At 41.0% G+C, this 17,188-nt stretch overlaps 2 protein-coding genes across 15 annotated transcripts in view; one reads left to right on the top strand and one right to left on the bottom strand.

The window, feature by feature from the left end:
* The window catches only part of MAP3K15 (mitogen-activated protein kinase kinase kinase 15), an 80,618-nt gene extending 75,738 nt beyond the window's left edge, over positions 1-4,880 (top strand). For all 13 annotated transcript variants that reach the window (XM_064407532.1, XM_064407533.1, XM_064407542.1 and 10 more), the window contains 7 exons: positions 405-590; positions 1,008-1,113; positions 2,274-2,484; positions 3,332-3,444; positions 3,609-3,706; positions 3,809-3,885; positions 4,381-4,880. In XM_064407532.1, the coding sequence (XP_064263602.1) occupies positions 405-590; positions 1,008-1,113; positions 2,274-2,484; positions 3,332-3,444; positions 3,609-3,706; positions 3,809-3,885; positions 4,381-4,495 (906 nt within the window). In that variant the 3' untranslated portion in view covers positions 4,496-4,880. The remainder of the gene's footprint in view (positions 1-404; positions 591-1,007; positions 1,114-2,273; positions 2,485-3,331; positions 3,445-3,608; positions 3,707-3,808; positions 3,886-4,380) is intronic.
* Positions 4,881-4,994: 114 nt separating this feature from the next.
* PDHA1 (pyruvate dehydrogenase E1 subunit alpha 1) lies at positions 4,995-17,166 on the bottom strand. 2 transcript variants are annotated; one of them, XM_064407546.1, is made up of 12 exons: positions 16,985-17,166; positions 15,748-15,762; positions 14,321-14,389; positions 12,830-13,003; positions 12,087-12,213; positions 9,646-9,737; positions 9,197-9,289; positions 7,811-7,966; positions 7,551-7,622; positions 6,852-6,919; positions 5,889-5,997; positions 4,995-5,451 (listed from the first exon to the last, which is right to left on the bottom strand). In XM_064407546.1, the coding sequence occupies exons 1-12, from the start codon at positions 17,048-17,050 to the stop codon at positions 5,287-5,289; spliced, it is 1,206 nt and encodes a 401-aa protein (XP_064263616.1). In that variant the 5' UTR covers positions 17,051-17,166; the 3' UTR covers positions 4,995-5,286. The 2 variants fall into 2 exon arrangements, with proteins under 2 accessions (XP_064263616.1, XP_064263617.1); XM_064407547.1 differs by lacking the exon at positions 15,748-15,762.
* Positions 17,167-17,188: the final 22 nt, after the last annotated feature.

The raw sequence follows: 17,188 nt of genomic DNA on the forward strand, positions 1-17,188 counted from the left end.
AAATGTTAGCATGATTAGATAGAAGTCCATATTCAGCTTATTGAAAGGAGAGTATCTAAAAAAATTGGGTCTCTTAGCGACTCACTTTGCTGTTTTTACGGCGAAGAGCTGCCCTCTGCAGTACGTTGTGGGAATGCATAGGTATAATTTGGAACCTCTTCCTTTGTGACAGCCACAGTAGCAGTAGATTTACAGGATTTTTTTGAAAACAGAAATTACTCTTTTTTTTTTTTTAGAAAATATAAAACTTAGAGACTTTGCAGAAACAAAAGTTCTGTGATTCTATTCATCAATGTGAAATATACATAAGCAAAGCTATGTAACCCTAGGAATATTAATGCTGCTAAATAGATGTTTAATGACTCTGGGATTCATTTGATAGACATTAATTTTCTTTTCTCCAGAGCTCTGAAGAACTGCAGCTTTCAGTGGACCACATCAAGCAGATTATTGGGATTTTAAGGGACTTCATACACTCTCCTGAGCAGAGAGTGATGGCTTCTACAATATCCAAGTTGAAAATGGATTTGGACTTTGACAGCACTTCCATCAATCAAATTCATCTGGTGCTGTTTGGATTCCAGGATGCAGTGAGTTCCTTTCCTGGTGTAGGGGCAGAGGAAATTCCTTGAAACATCACAGAATGGTTTAGGTTGGATGAGACCTTAAAGATCATCTACTTCCAACCCTCCTTCCATGGGCAGAGGCACCTTCCACTACATCCGGTTGCTCATGGACAAAACTCATGCCAAGGGTTTGCAGCTTCCCCACTGTTCTTCACTCCTCTCCCTCCTTGTACTGTAGAAGAATTTGAATGTCACAGTCTGGTTTGAAGTGGTATGAAAGCTGTAGCCTAAAACTGTCAAATCTGTTGTTTAGTCTCTGAAAGGTGGGAGGTTTTTAGTGCTGCATGCAGTTTTTACCTTATAAAGCTTATTATGACTATTGGAAAATAAGATTCTCTTTTCTAAGGTGTGAACAAATGGTGTTTGCTGCAACTTTTACAGGTGAACAAAGTGTTAAGAAATCACTTAATAAGACCCCACTGGATGTTTGCAATGGATAACATCATCCGCCGTGCAGTCCAAGCAGCAGTCACTATTCTTATTCCAGGTAAATCAAAGCAGCTGAAAATAATCCCTTTTTCAAAATAAAAAGGTGTTCTGCATATCAAAGAGCTGTAGCAAATGGAACAGTTCAGATGTTTACTCTTTCAGCATGCCATTAACTGCACCCCATGTGCCACTCATCAAAAGACATGGGGTCAGAGTGTTGCAGAGAAAGAAGTGTTGATCTGGAGAATTAATGCTGTTCTTGCAGTGTAAAAGCACATAATGGGGAGATAACCAGTGGTTCTGCACCCCAGTGTGGTCCAAACATGACAAAAAAAGGCAAATTAAATTCAGTACAAGCTGGAGATTTTCTTGTAAGAAAAAAAATTATTCTGTACATGTTAATGACATCCAGGGTAGTTAACACTGCACAGGTCTGGTTATGTGTTCTGAAAAATTATTAATGAGCTATGGAGCAGATGAGTAGAAGGGAGTGCATCAATATGAGGAAGAGGATGATTCTGGCCCACAGATGGACAATAGTGAAAACCACCAGGAAGATAAATGTCTAAGTAGTGTCTAGGAACGAGTTAAGCTGTAAATATTTAAGTAGTTTTGTAACTGTTTGAAATGCTGAGCACCCCTTTCAGTATAGGAATGTTCTGAGAGACGTAGTAACAGTGAGCCCTTTCAGTACAAAGTTGCCATGGCTTTTAAGGCCAAATTGACCAAATTTTTTAGGACTTTGTACAAGAAAAATCTCAGCTGTTCTTTGGTAATAAGGGTGGCCACCTGCAGCAAGTTCTGAGAAGTCAGGCTAGAAATTCTCCCTGGAGGAGGGGAGTGCTTTGTACACTCTTTGGCCCAGGGCATTAGGGAAAACCACTAATTTATTTTTTCTTATTATTTAGGAAAAATGCAAGCTTTCAGGGGTTTCTCCTTAACATATTTTATTGACTGTCTTACTACACATCTCATGATATTTGTTGCCACTACAACTATGACCTACAGCTCTGCCTTTGCTGGTGCATTGCTCATTCTGGAACCAATGCCAGAGAAGTTGTGCTCCGGCTCACACAAGGCTTCACTACCCCTGCTCAGTGCTGCAATAAAGCACATTATGCAGCCTCCTCCACCCACAGTAGTGAAGAACAAACTGCACAACCTCTGAAGACAGAATTACCAAAAGAATCTTGTTCTTCCCCTCATTCCTTTTACCAGAGCTTCGCACTCACTTTGAGCCAACGTCAGAAACTGAAGGTGGGGACAAGGACGCTGATGAAGTGGAGGAGAGTTTCCAGCCCTCTGAACAAAACGGGGCTGAGGACGCTGCCATCACATCAGGGGTCAGCAGCCTCAGTTCTGTGGTGTCACACAAGGCTCAGCAGCAGCTCAGCCAGGAGCTGGGCAGACTTAAACATGACACTTTAAGGTAAATCTCCTGTAAAGACTCTGGATGTATGTTCAGGCAATCTTTGAAAAGCCTCAGACCATGCTTTCTACACTGATGGGTACATACTTACCCATAGTACTGCTCACCTATTGCCTTGCAATAAAGCCTTCCAGGAACACAAGTGGATTTGGAATACACTGGCAGTACAATATGGCAACTGAACATCATTCAGTACAGCTTTTGTTTCTGTGTAATTATTATATTAATTGCAGAATGTCACATTGGATTTCTACAGGGAAGTAATTACGTTTGTGTAACTGTGCCAGTTTTCTTCCTACTCCTTGGATGGCCCCTGACTCGGTGTCAGTGCCCCAAAGCTGTTCTGCAAGGAAAGGCCACAGCAGCTCTGTCCTGGCTGCTGGGACATGTTGGCTACTGAGCAGCACCAGCAGAGCTCAGCAGAGCCCTGCCCTGTTTGTCATGGGTTACATGTGTAGGGTGCTACCAGCTGTTGAAAGCTGAGCTTCCCATTCTTCTTTATGTGTGTGATGTAAATCTGTGATCAGAAAGTCCCTGGTAAAACATCAGTGTTACATTGTTCAGTAGTAAATTACAGTATAAAGGCAGCAACTCTGCCCTGGAAGGCTGCAAAACAGTAGAAACAGAATTTATGAGCTATTTACTAAATTCTGCAGGTGAAAGCCTTCAAGTGGCACCCCTGAGTCTCAGACAACCAAAATGAAATCTCTAAGCCATTAGAGATGTTACTTATGACAGTACCCCTCACAAAAGCCTCTGTCCTGTGGTACTCATTAAAAATGGTATTTTTTTTCAGTTGGATTTATACTCAGTGTGGTTGTGTTTGATCTTTCTTATATGCTACAAGGCTTTTGGAAAACCTCATTCAGAAGGAGAAAGAGTATCAGACCCTCTTACGACAATCTTTGGAGCAGAAGACTCAGGAATTACAATTGCTTCAATTAAAACTCAAACCCAAAGGTATGAGGAGATATTGCAGAATTAAGATACTGCAGTTACACAAAAACATGAGATCATATGTTTGTTGAAAGGATGCAAAACCATACAGCTTAAGTTTCAGGTACCTGAAAACAACCACTTTTGCCCTAGTTTTGAGGTGTATTAACCTTTGTTTTCTGTTAAAGATTCCCAGTGGTCTGCAGCAACTTTTAGAGAGAATGCAGACCCTGAGCTCATGAACTGGTTGAAACAGCAAGGAGCAGATTTGGATACCATTAAGAGGGTAAAAATAAAATCACATTAAAAAACCCCCATAGTTTTAATCATAATTAGCAGTTTGGTTTCAAAGAAGGACTATTTACTTATAAATAAATTTGCCTTTTAGTTTGCTGAAGAAGATTACACACTAAGTGCTGTCCTTAATGATATCACCAAAGATGACTTGTGGTATCTTCAGCTGCGGTAAGAAAATACTTTTTAGTTTATTGTTAAGACCTTAATTAACATATTTTGTTAAAAACCTTTAAAGTTTGGTTATTCAAATAGGTCAGTGACAGTTGAGGGGCAACTGCCATCAGTTTCCTCTCAGATTTTCTGATAAAAGTTTTCACATCTTAACTGACACAACTACACCGAGAAAGCTTGAAGCTATCTGCTTTGGCATTTATCAAGGTTGGGACCCTTTTCTGCACCCTTCATGATGATGTAATCATATGTGAAACAGGCATAAAGAATTTATTTTTCCTACCCCATGATTCAGGTCCTTTTCTCATCATTCTGTTAACCCCTGGCTGACCTGGAAGAAGTTTTAGCTATAACTATAAAACAACTTTGTTTGCTATGTACTGTCATGACTGGTCTATCCTTGGGATATTTTTTTTTTTTACTTCTTGCTCAGTTTAAGGCAATGGAGACAAGGGAGCTCTCCCTAACTGTTGTCCATTTCCCTTCCTGCAGGGGTGGTCTTCGCTGCAGAATCTGGAATGCAATCCTAAACCACCGACAAACATCTGGCAAGACCTCAGTGCAGGTCAATGCTTTGCAAGAACACCAAATGGGAATAAGCAAATGAAATACATTCCCAGCACTTAACCTGTTTGATGTATATATTTGTATGTACAGTGGCCTTGCAGGTTTTGCACAGTTATGTAGCTTGTTTGACCATCAGTGCAATACACAGTGAATAGTAACAGCTTTTAAGTCAGTGTCAATGCATGTAAGTTATTTATGACAAGACTAAAGCATACTATGCCTGTCAATGTAATACAAAACATTAGCAGAGAAAAAACCCACCTGAATTGGCTTCAGCACTGTGAAAACTGTGAACTTAAAATGTGTTACTTCTGCTGGCTGATGGTTTGAGCAGGGAGGGGATATGCTAGAGCATGTCAACTCATTATAGATGGATTTATACAGCTTTTTCTATTAAAGCTACTCTCACTGAACTGCTAAGAAAAGCCTGGGCTGATGTCTTCTATTCGTTACTTTTCTGCAGCAAAACTAGAGCACGTAAATTACATTTTTGGTGGGGTTTCTGGGAAAGAGTTCATGAAACAAAACAGACCATTAGATAAAGGTTGGTAAAGTTTAATTTTTATTTTTCTTTTTACACTGTATGTAATACATACAGTGATCAAAGAAAGTCAGTAAAGCAAATATATAGCACTTTAAATAAACCACTCTCTCTCGACTTAGCTTCTTCTGAAACATTCAGCATGTTTAAGAAATTCCATACTCAGATGGATTTCCTTACACATTTCCTCTTTTGAAAGAGCTCTTAAATAAGCTTAAGAGTTGTTTATTATAGTTCCTGTAAATGCATTCACTTATTCATAAGAATAAGTTACCCCTATAAAAAGGCCTTTAGCTGACAGACTTGTACTTTATCCACTGGTTTGGGCCACGCACTTCAAAGGGTGGCTCATTGCAGTAGATGTGGTAACCCAGCTCTTCCAGGGGAGGCTCTGGGTCAGTAGTAGCAAACTGAGCAGCTTCCTCAATCTCCTTCCTTACTGCCACATCAATTTCCTAAACCAGAAATGCATGCTTATTAGAAGACAGCTCAGAAAAAGCATCATGATTTTGAACGTAAATGCTATGATAAAGTAACAGTCAGAATTAGTTAACAATGACTAGAAATATGAAATTTAAAATGTTTTAAAACTCCTTCCCTACTTCCAAGACTCACCCCCTTCCTGGTGAGTCAAGAAAGGCCAGGTAATTTTGATTTCTATCTATTAGCAAATTACACCCCCCAGCCTTACTTAGCACACAAAAGCAAAAGGCCTTTCCAGCAGAACACAACTTCAGGAGCTGGTCTGCAACAAAACTTCACCTTCACCTATAAAAGTGATGTTAAAGCAAACTTTAAAGAAAGCATTGCATGCTGCCCAGTGATGTGCTTTCTGGAGATCATCAGTGGGTGACTGCTCAAGAGCTTCCTTACATAGCAACTAAAACCATACCTTTAATTCTTCAACACTAGCAAGGTTGTTGTTGACCATTCTGTCCTTCAGCAAAGTAATGGGATCGCTTTTGCTTCTCACTTCTTGAATTTCTTCTCTAGTACGATAGCTAGGAACAAGACAGGCAAAGATGTGAACCCTGGAGCAGAGTGAGGTTCTGGACACAGCTCAGGTCTAGAAAAACAGTCCAAAGAGTTGTCAGGGATGCAGTGACAACACAGAACATTCCTTGCCCAAAGGATGGCACAGCAAGAGCCAGAGGCCTCCAGAGAGAGATCTGGAAATACCAACTGAGCAGAAGTAGCTCCAGACTCAAGGGAAGGGGGAGCAATCCCAGCCTGAGACCTCCAGTTATCCTGGAGGGCCTTATTTCCTCCTAACCCTTCCCCCCTGCAGAGGGGGCTGCAGGAGGTGCACGTGCTTGCAAGTCACTGCAAGTTTCCAGTGAAGAGCTGGGATACACCTCTACTTCATGCAGACACATTCAGCTTGATCAGTTGGAGCAATGCCCAAATCTCTCTAGCACTTGGATGTTTGTACTTCTCAGATGTGTTCTACTCATCTGGGCAGTCCAAACTGTTCCTGTAATTTTACCTTACAGGATTTAAATCCTTTTAAAACCCCAGAAAAGCATGATGCTGTTCAGCCAAACCATCATTAGGACACACCATAGGGCCACAATGAAAGCAGAATTCATTAACAGAGAGCACAGGAGTTTAACTGGCTTTGTGCTTGTCTAAACCCACATCTTTTAATTCTGCATTAAAACAAGTGTGTTACATGGCTACAGATTATCAGCTGAGCAATGAGATGAGTGAGCAGGCTGCTCATAGCAATTTCACCACAACCTTTAAATGCATCTGACATCTGATTTAAACACTGAATTTCACAGTTTAATCTCTTAGAATTTGACCATCAGTACTTCTTTTCAGTGAAAATAAAGAAGAAAGAATGTGACAGTACCTTATTCCAGGGTCACTCATACTGTGGCCATGGTAACGATATGTCTGTAACTCCATCACAAGAGGACCCTTGAAATGAACAGAAATACTGAATGTTGCCACCATGAGTGACCAACTTGTTACAGCAGCAACTATTTGCTTGAGCTGAATTCCACCAGTGATAAATTATTTTTATTCAACAAGTTTTTCTAAGTTTAATTTACATAATATTAGCACATATAGTTTTATACAGTAAAATGAAACCTGTTTTGAAATGAAAGCATGTACTGATATTGTAAGCATTTTCATGTTCTCATTGAGCAGCTTTACAATTTCCTTCCTTCCATCATTACTCAGAATATTTCACATTACCTCACAGAACCTTCATTATTTCAAGTACTGAAAATCTTCAAAACCAGTGTTACTGTATTTGGGTGACAGACACTAATATTAACTCACAAAACCTTTATTTCACTTTTAATTTCTTGTAAATATAGAATGATTACTACCTTCCTTGATGCTTCCCCTAACTGAACACAAAGATCACAACTGCCTGACAGTCATAACACCTTTCACAACAGAATGTAATTGTGGTAGAAATGGGGGGAAAATGACAGTATAAATAATAAGTGTTTGGTTAATAAAAATTGAGGAACTACTTATGCAGCAATAGCTTGCAAGAATTCCACCCATGGAGAAGGAATGACAGTTACAGACTTACTTTTCCAGATCTACAGTACTCGGCTGCAAACTTAACTGCTTCTCTGACACAGAGAATATCCATGCCATCCACCTGGAAATGAGAAAAGACACGTTAAGGCAAAAAACATCCCAGCCTCCAAACTTCCAATCTCAGTATTTCCACAAGTGGAACAGAATTCAGCTTCAAGTAAATATATGTAGAAACAAAAGAAATACCTGTGCATGTGTGGTGTAGGTATGTGCACACACATTCCCCCTCAAAAAAAAAGCTGTACTCACTCTGAGACCTGGAATGAAATATCCTCTTTTGTAGTAGTCAGTGCTGGCTGCAGCTCTTTCAACAGATGTTCCCATTCCGTACCGGTTGTTCTCACAGATAAAAATACAAGGCAACTTCCATAAGGCAGCCATGTTGTATGTTTCAAATATCTGGCCCTGGAAGAAAATTCAGTTATATCTCATCAGGGAGCTCAGCCTTCAAGCATTAGGCTCTACTGAAAATCCTTCAGCTGCAGAGGTCTAGAAATTTTAATACTAAAAGTGATCTGAAATCAGCCATTTGCTACAGCTCAAAAGGAATAAAAGACAAGCTACACTATGTAAGGTAACTTTTGTCTCAACCAGTAGTTAATTTTTAAGCCTGAATCAGTATCTGTGTTAGGGTACCACAAAACCTTCTACTTTAATTCAGGCATTTCAGCAACAGTCATAAAACAGCAACAGTCATTAAAAAACCCTTGACAAATTAACTTGGCAGGATGCTGCTACAGCAAAGTTAAGTTTGACTGCAGTGACTGCAGTCAGCCTTGATGGCTTTGAGTCAAATTCAGGGAAAACCATGAACTGAGATCTCCACCTGTGCTTTGAAAGTGTGAAATTGTCAGTGGTACACTCCAAATCACCAACTGCTCATCTGGCTTACGATCTCAGCTGATAACACGAAAAGACTGGCTGGAATATCCTGGCTGGAATATCAATAGGAACTGGCTCTGCCAGAATGCTCTGTCCTCTTCTCAGTCTTCAGAAACCTGATTTACACATCTCTCCCTATCCAGCAGCACTGTCATCTTCACTACCATCCTTCAGAGCTCTCCTTACAGCACAGACAGTTCAGGGTGTCACACTTAGGTGAGCTGTGCACGACTGGAAAGAATGTAAAGAATAACTGGAAAACCCTCCTCCCAAGACTTGTGTACCATTCACATAATTAACCATTAACCTCATTCATTCTCTGTGTTCCAGAACAGAAGGAGCCAAAAAGCTTTCCCTCCACTACAGCTGCAAGGGCCAAGCTCAAAACAGGGGTGAGGAAGGACAGATGTTTACACAGCTCCAAAACATGATAAAACACTGCAGACACTGGTACATTCCTGATATATAAAGAGCACCTAGCAATTAACTTCTTAACTGTTCACCTGAATCACCCCTCTGAGGACTACACAGTTGTTGGAACACATCCCTGCTCAAACACCTGAGACAACTCAAATAAGAGGTGGCCATGTCCACAATCTGCAACATGCCTGGCCACCTCCATGGAGTTCATCAACACTTCCTGGGTTGCAGGTACACAGGGAGGGCAAAATGTGCTCTTCCACCCCTTGGAGTAAAGGCAGAGCTCACAGAGCACAGAAGGAAAATTGATTCCCCCCAGCCACACTGCTTTACCTGATTGGCTGCACCATCCCCATACAAGGCCACGCAGATTTCATTTTTAGCAAAGTATTTACAGGCCAGAGCAATCCCAGCTCCAAGAGGAACCTGCCAAGAGTACAGGACAAAACATTTTAGAACAACATTTACACGAATTGAAGATAGGCAGCCTGAAAACTTTAAGGAGACATTTAGGCTGTTACAGACCTGCTCAACAAACAAGCTGTTACCCACCCACTTCCCTTTGTTACAAATGTTACTGCAGCCAAAATACAAACATGAACAGTATTCTCAATTTGAATTATTTTTGCTACAGTTTACAAAATGGTGAGAACACCAGAATAAGACATACCAGCCATGGATCAATGGTATCTGCATACAAGCTCACACACCACAAAAACTGAGAGGAAACAGGACACGAGGAAAATTCAACTTGTTCTTTAAAACAGAAGTAATGTATATACCTGAGCACCAACAATACCATTGCCACCGTAGAAGTTTTTGGTATACATATGCATTGAACCTCCTTTTCCCTTTGCACATCCTCCTTTTCGACCTGAAACATGAAAAACAAGCAATTTCTTTTTTGGAGGAAAAATACTATACAAATGGAAACATCTAATTCAGTTCCTAAAAGGTAATAACACTAAGACCATGATCTTTGTGGAGTTAGGACATGATGGCCTCTCCCATACAAATTTACAGTTAAACATCTCAGAAAACAAATAAGGGGGTAAAAGAGAGAACAATAATGAAAGCATAATTCTGGAAATGAGATTAAGAAATTTCAAAACCAAGAAAGTTTCAGTATCCTACTATAAAAAAGCACTTTCAGATAAGTATGAGGTGATTTTTTATAGACAACAAAGTCCCATTAGTAATCTGCAAGAAGTATATTATTACTTTTGGCTTCTGCAAGAAAAGTAAGAATAATGTTCCAAATTAGTTGCAATAATTTAGACCTGTCTTCCCTTTGACAATAACCACATGTAAAAATCACCACTAAAAAAAACCCAACACCTACCAGCTCCCCATTCCGCCCCAGTATAAACATTAGTCACCCAGCCCAGCTCCATTCAAGGTGTAGTTTGAAGATAACCAGATCCATGAAGCATCACAACAAACCCTATTTAAATGATGAGCCCATCTAAGAACACAGAATTTCTCATCAGCCCATTTCATCTTCTATTCTTATCTGTCTTTTTACTATTCATAGAAGATTGTATTTTACTTCTAATAAGCACAGCTTGCCTGGTTGGTTTTTTTTACATTTAAATTTTACATTTTCACATTTACATTTTATATTTACATTTACATTTTTACATTTGCCTTAGTGTTTATTTTAGAAGTAAGTCTCCTTCTGAAATTTGTACTTCTCTCTTACTTTATAGTGGATCATTTTTATTATTGATATTTCTCACACCTTTCCTACGTTTATGAATTGGTTAATTGGTTTTGTGGGAGCTGTTACAGATTTTGCCAGCTAGGACCAAAGGAAAAAAAGTCTAATTTTAAGAAAAATACTTCTATGAATAAGTGCAATTTAGCTTTAGTAAGCTCCTTTCACTTTTTGTACACTCCCTTCTTGTATTTTAGAATGTATTTAACAATTCCTGATTAACCAGTGTTACTTTTTGCTACATTTTCTACTTTTCTTAGAACACAAACTCATTTCTCCTGTAGTTTGTCAATTCTCCTGAAAAATTCTCCTGAAAAAAATTCTCCTTTTCTATAGCTTGTTTCCTATAGAATCTTCTCTACTGGTTTTATTTTGAGTGACTCTGCTTCCTTCTCCTTCAAAGATTTTTTAAATTATGTCATTGTAACTCATGCTGTCTTTCACTTTGGCATTTGTAGTCAAGATCTTTCTTTGCAAGAATGGGCTCTAGCAGCAGTTCAAAGAATTTTCCCCAAGTGTCATTTTCTGGAATAGCAGTCTCTTTACCACAGCCACTCCTTCCCAATTGAAAGAGCCCCAGTAAAGTCAAGTATAATGTTAGAGAAAATTGTGTCTCATGAAATGTAAAAGATTCCCACTACATTATGACTCATATTTGTAATTTCAGGGCCCATAGTTGGCTTCAGTCATGACAATCTTTCCATTTATTTTCTGACTTACAGTATCCAGTGACACTTGGCAAATCAGTCACCACTGGATTGTGGGCTTTTGTGCACATTACACATATGCATTCTTAGCATGCACAGCTCTTAGTTTATAAAATCACACCACTTATCTAACCCCCAAACAGGCTTTCCTATACTAACAATTCAAGCATGCAGATTCCTAGATCAGGTCTTTATTATACCAGTGGATGCATGAAGGCCTTCAAGCTCCTTGCATCTGCTCACAGATCTCATAAGAGTTAATCAGGCTGGTCCTCTCTTCCCTGCTCTGTCCTCAAACCCTACTGTGGACAGCCATCTCTCCTTTCTGCAAAATATCTGCCTTGACTGTCATTTAATATTCTTGTTACAATCACATTTTCCCAAATCATTCAGTTTATCATCAAGGCAAAGTTTACCAGTCTTCCTAAGACTTCATCAGCATAGTTCTGAAAAGCCAGGTCTGTCTTGTAGGGAGGATAATGCCATGTCCCACTGAGAGCAGATGCCTACCATCAGCAAGTTCAAAGCTGCTGCAGCACAATGAATACAGCACATGGTATCCAGAAAAATCTTATGAATTTGTGCTTTAGAAGTACGAGCACTTAAATATTCCTTATTTGTTAATTTTCACAGTAAAAATCACTGCTTCATAAAACTGAAACAACTGATCCATTCTGCTGTGTCACTAAACTGCTTCTGAAGGCCCAGTATACTTTGTGCATCAACATCACTTTGAATTTGAGAAAAGAACTCAGACACGAGCACAGCAGCAAGTGATCCTCCCTGGCCGAGCACACACCTGTAAGCTCCGCGAGAATCTCCCGGACGGGCACCCCTCGGGTGTAGGTGAAGCCGTGGGCTCTGTACGCCGTTATCACATGGTCTGTGGGCTTTATGGCAGCCTCAATGCCCACACAGCAAGCCTCCTGGTACACAGGACAAGGAAGTGAAGTGAAGCAGTGAAGAAAACACACAGCTCCCACAGACAGCACCGTGCCACACTGCTGATCCCACACACATCAAATGCTGGCAGGTCACAGGAAGAGCACAGGTATACAGGAGACTGACTTAAATACCAAGGGTTGGTAACAGGCCTGGAGCTTCAACAGCCTTGGGCTCTAAATTCCAACCTGACTGACTAGGAAAGGCACATGGGAGAGGAACCAGAATCTGCAAATATCTGAAGAATTTCCCCCCCACAATTCAAAAACATCAGGGCATAATGGACAGACAGCAAAGTTTCAGTAAGTCCATGAAGTTACTTCTCCTGGCTGTTGCTTTTTAGTGGGCACACGATCCATGAGATACAGAAACAAAAGCCATAAATGAAACTTGAGGGGGAAAATGAAGGCCTTCAAATGTGCTCATTCCTCACATTCAGCTGATCTTTAGCTCCACTGTGCCCTTCCATGTCTTTGTGTCTCTCCTCCTCCTTCCTCCCCATTCCTCTCCTTCTCTCACAATGTACAGACACTCAGTTCTACATTCTCCTGAATTAAATAAGGTAAGGCAATATAAAACCTCCTGGCCAAAAGTTCTTACTTGACCATCATATAAGTGGCAGAAGCCACGAATGATCTTCTGCTTGTAGAGCTGGTCAGACTTGAGCTCCATGCGCCGGATGGTCTGCATGGTCTTGTAGTACTGCAGCCCCTCCTCTCGAGTCATCACTGCCGTGGTGCCCGGCCCTTGCTCCAGCCGATGGAGGTCACATTGCTGCAAGGTTCGACAAGTCATTACTTCCTGGAAATCATTCCTCCTATTTACAAGCATTACTTAATTTTTTAATATCTGCCATTTTCAAATTGAGAGTGCAATCCCTTCTAAAAAAGAAAGCCGGCAAAACCTGAACGCATAGGTCAGGACAACTGTGCACTGTTTCAGAATTCAAGGAAATAAACCCCTTACTTTTAATAAAGACAGATTTCTACTCAGAAAATAAAGCCTCATTATTCCTACAAGCAAAAGATGAACTAAAGTCCTCTGGAAATATGGCAAGTGCACTTCCATGGCTGTTGCATGCCAAATACTTGGTAAGAGCTACAGAGGCTTAGTGAAGCGATAAGAAAGATCAAGAGTTTGGTCTGTTTGTAAGATCTGGCCCTAAGACTGGCTACCTCTGCTACCTCTGTATAAATAAACAGGAAGTTCAGTGGAAGAAACTAAACAGATTACTCTGTCAGTGCAAATTAAATGGCCAAAATACTTCTATATAGGTTAACAGGAGTTATATCAAAGCGAAAGTCAGTCCAGAGCAAATCCACTGACACCCAGATGAACTGGATATAACATCTGGGCACACTGCTCAAGACAACTCTGCTTCAAAGTTCACAGAACAGAAACTCTGGAGTCTTGTTATGAACACAGGATCAAATATTAAACCTTGTATCTACTCAAAAAAGACTTTTCATTTAAACATATATTCCTTCCCTTCCACCTGAAACAATTTTCATACTTCACAGGCACAGCCAAACAGGGAGAGAGTAGAAAACAACCCAAATTATTTCTTTCAGATTTTTTTCATCAATTCCCGAATGAAACACCAGCACAAAACCCACTGCCAACAGTAGGAAACAGCACTTTTTCCTAAGACCCAGCCAGACTGGAAAACTGACAGAATATAACACCCATTTTCTGAGCAGCCATATTTTTTCCTCAAAAACCCACACAGACTTCAACCAGCTGCATCTTTGGGATAGACTACAAACACCTAATTGTTTGAAAAGCATTAAGAAAACAACAGAACAGAACAAGTTCTTTAGCTCCTTGCTGACTCTGTTCTCACAGCTGCATTGTAATAGAACAGCTGCAAAACATCACAGCTTCACATTCTTAAGAAACAAGTAACGTTACCACCCACTGCAAACACAGTATTTCCAGCTGCACTTAGAAATCAGGTCAGATAGTGAGGGGTTTGGTCCTGGAAATTCAAACCATATTTTCTAACTGAAAAAGAGATGGGGACCAGTCCATCAGGTTAAGATCTCTAACAAATGCTTACAAAGAATGCCAGTATTAAGTGTTCTTCTTCACCTTAATCTCAAACGTAGCTTCACTTGCGAAGTCTCCGTAGTTACGTGATGCTACCATCACTCGAGAGGCCTTAAAAAAAGGACAAAAACAAAGCATGAGCAATGTTTAAATGTAATTATCAAGTAAAATATGTGACTTTTCAAGTAATTTCTAAGAGTACTCAAAAACTGAAATAACTTATAAATTAGACTCAGCAGTGGCATATCTCATAAAACTAGGGAACTTTTATTCTGTATGCAGTCCTTTAAAACCCATTATTTAAAACTAAGATTAGAAAAAAATATTTTAAACTGGTAATACCCTTGATTATCTAAAATACACCTAGTAAGTTTCAAAACTTTTGACAACAAAGAGCACCAAAACCACAAAAATTATTGTTTATCCCTTCACATGCCAGGCTGACAACAGAAAGAGAGACAGCCAATGCAGACTTTGACTGCTGACTCTCTGTGCTAACTGGAATTTTGACTTGATAGAACAAAAAAAAACCCAAAACCAACCAAACAAAAGGAATCCAGCAGATATCTGAAATATAAACAACTCTCACTTTTTATTTTCAATAGGAAGAGAAATTGGGGGAATTCAAAGCCATAGCAATGGAGAGAGAGAGCATCATTTCAGTAACAGCATGGCCACTACTACAGCTACTCTAAAAATGTGGAAACACAGAAGGTTCCTGAGGATACAAGAAACACAGAACAACAGAAAGGGTGGCATGGTAGGGGACAGATAGGAATGATGTTTAAAAATATGTTACTGGTCCCTCTTAAAGAAGGAACACAGGGTATTGACTAATGAATGGTGGTGATTTTAGATGACTTTAGCAAGTTTCGCTGCAGCGTCAGACAGAATGGGCCCGTGTCCATGCATGCACTGTGGCCACAGTGTAAAAGAACACTACATCTTTAGTGGCAAGACTGTACTGCTAATTAAGTTACACAAAAGCTTCTTCAGCCAGGGAATCCACATACATTTAGCTGAAGGTAGATTCCACCAAAATTTTGAGAATGTTCAGGTCACCATCTCCAAAAGAGGTCTGACTGACACGTGTGAAGCTTGGGAGAAAATTCTCAATCCATCCTGGTTACCTGCTCTGCTGCATATCAGTCAGATTCCCCCTGCCCTGTTATCAGGTTATCTATTTAGAAGTTTTAATTTAAACCTAGTTTCTACACTATTTACCACAATGCATCAGTATTATTGATGAAGAAAAGCTATTTTACTTCTAGAGCTGGAAGTAAACCCACAGTCTGGATTCACAGTATCACAGAATGGCCAGGTTGGGAAGGATGACTTTAGGCCACCTGGTTAAACTCCCTGCCCTGAACAGGACATAAAAGCACACTGAGGAGTCTGAGCAAAAGCCCTGATATGTGGGCAGTACATCTATCCAAAGTAAACCTTGACAAGACTGACTGAGGCCTTACCTCGCTAACAGCTCCCTAGGTTTGCAGCATTTGGAAGGAAAAAAAAAAGGAAGAAAAGTAAGTAGCTGTATCAAATAACAAGGGGAGGAGAAGTCAGCAAATTATTATCCAATTAGAACAGAACACTACAAGTGGTAGTTTCTATACACGAAAATCCATCTGTACACTCTGAAAATGCTCAAGGCATATATGAGATACTGCTTTATGGATTAAGTCTACCTCTATCTATTTGGTAATTTATGCCTGCACTACAGAGGCACAGAAACAATTCAAGACAAATATTTACATACTTGGTAAGCACTAGGATCCAAAAATCTTTATTGAAATATCTGAACCAAATTTACTTTGGCATTCCAGGAGAATACAGTTATCTCCAGAGCAGGCCAAGTACTCATAGTAAGGGACAAATTTTAGGCACACATATTTGCGAAATTTAATCTAGAGGTTCTCTTTTTGAGGTAGGAAATACTCCTAGATATGCAGCCCAAAGACAGATAGCAAGAGCTTCCAGTAAATTTTCTGCCCTGTGTTTTTCTGATGGATCCAGCCATCCACAAGCAGTGAAAGCCTTGGATGAGAGAGCTGCCTCAGAACAGGGGTGCAGCAACACATCTGCTCTCCATGGCAAAAAGGCACCTGATTTCCAGTTACCTAAAAGTACCTTTTAACTCTGGTCTTGCCAACAAGTTTTTTTCAGCAGGGTTAATTTTTCCTCACGGCCACAGTCATTACGGGGGAATAAGCAGCATGAAGTGGTAGAAGCACGATTTTTCACACAACAAAGATAAAACACAACAAATGACTCACACTAATAACAAAAAAAATAACAAACAAAACTCATGCAGGAGTTGCGAGGGGCTGTGGGCTGAGCACAGGGAGGTCAGGCAGTGCAGTCAGACGCTGAGCTCCCCGGGGCCGAGCAGATCCCTCAGAGCTGACCTGAGCGCTCCAAGCGCGCACGAACAACACCGACCACAGCCCTGCGCCATTATGGGCTTAAAAAGCGACCATTTTACTGTCACTTGGCATCGCCACGCAGAGCGGGGGAAAGAAAAACAAAGGTGACATTTTTTTTTCTTTAATTGTTCATCAGTTTTTCTCCTCTGCCGCCGGACCCACATTTAAATGCCCGGTTCCCGGGCAGCTCCCGCCGCGTCTCCCGGGCTGTTCCCGGAGCTGCGCCCCGCGCGCCCCTCCCGCTCCGCTCCGCTCCCGGCGGGGCCGGCACCGCACTCACCGTCCTGCCGGCGGCCGCCGGGCCCTGCAGCAATCGGGAGAGCGCGGCCAGCAGCATCTTGCGCATGGAGCGGGAAGGGTGGCAGCGCTGCCGCGGGGCCCCGTCCGCGGCTCTCCTTCAGCCGCCGCCGCCTCGGCCGCGACCGCCGCCTGTCCTGCGTCCCCCGCACTGCGCATGCGCGGGCCTGCGCTGCGGCGGCGGCCC

Source organism: Passer domesticus, chromosome 2 (genome assembly GCF_036417665.1).
Source record: "Passer domesticus isolate bPasDom1 chromosome 2, bPasDom1.hap1, whole genome shotgun sequence".
In the NCBI taxonomy this organism is placed as follows: domain Eukaryota; kingdom Metazoa; phylum Chordata; class Aves; order Passeriformes; family Passeridae; genus Passer; species Passer domesticus.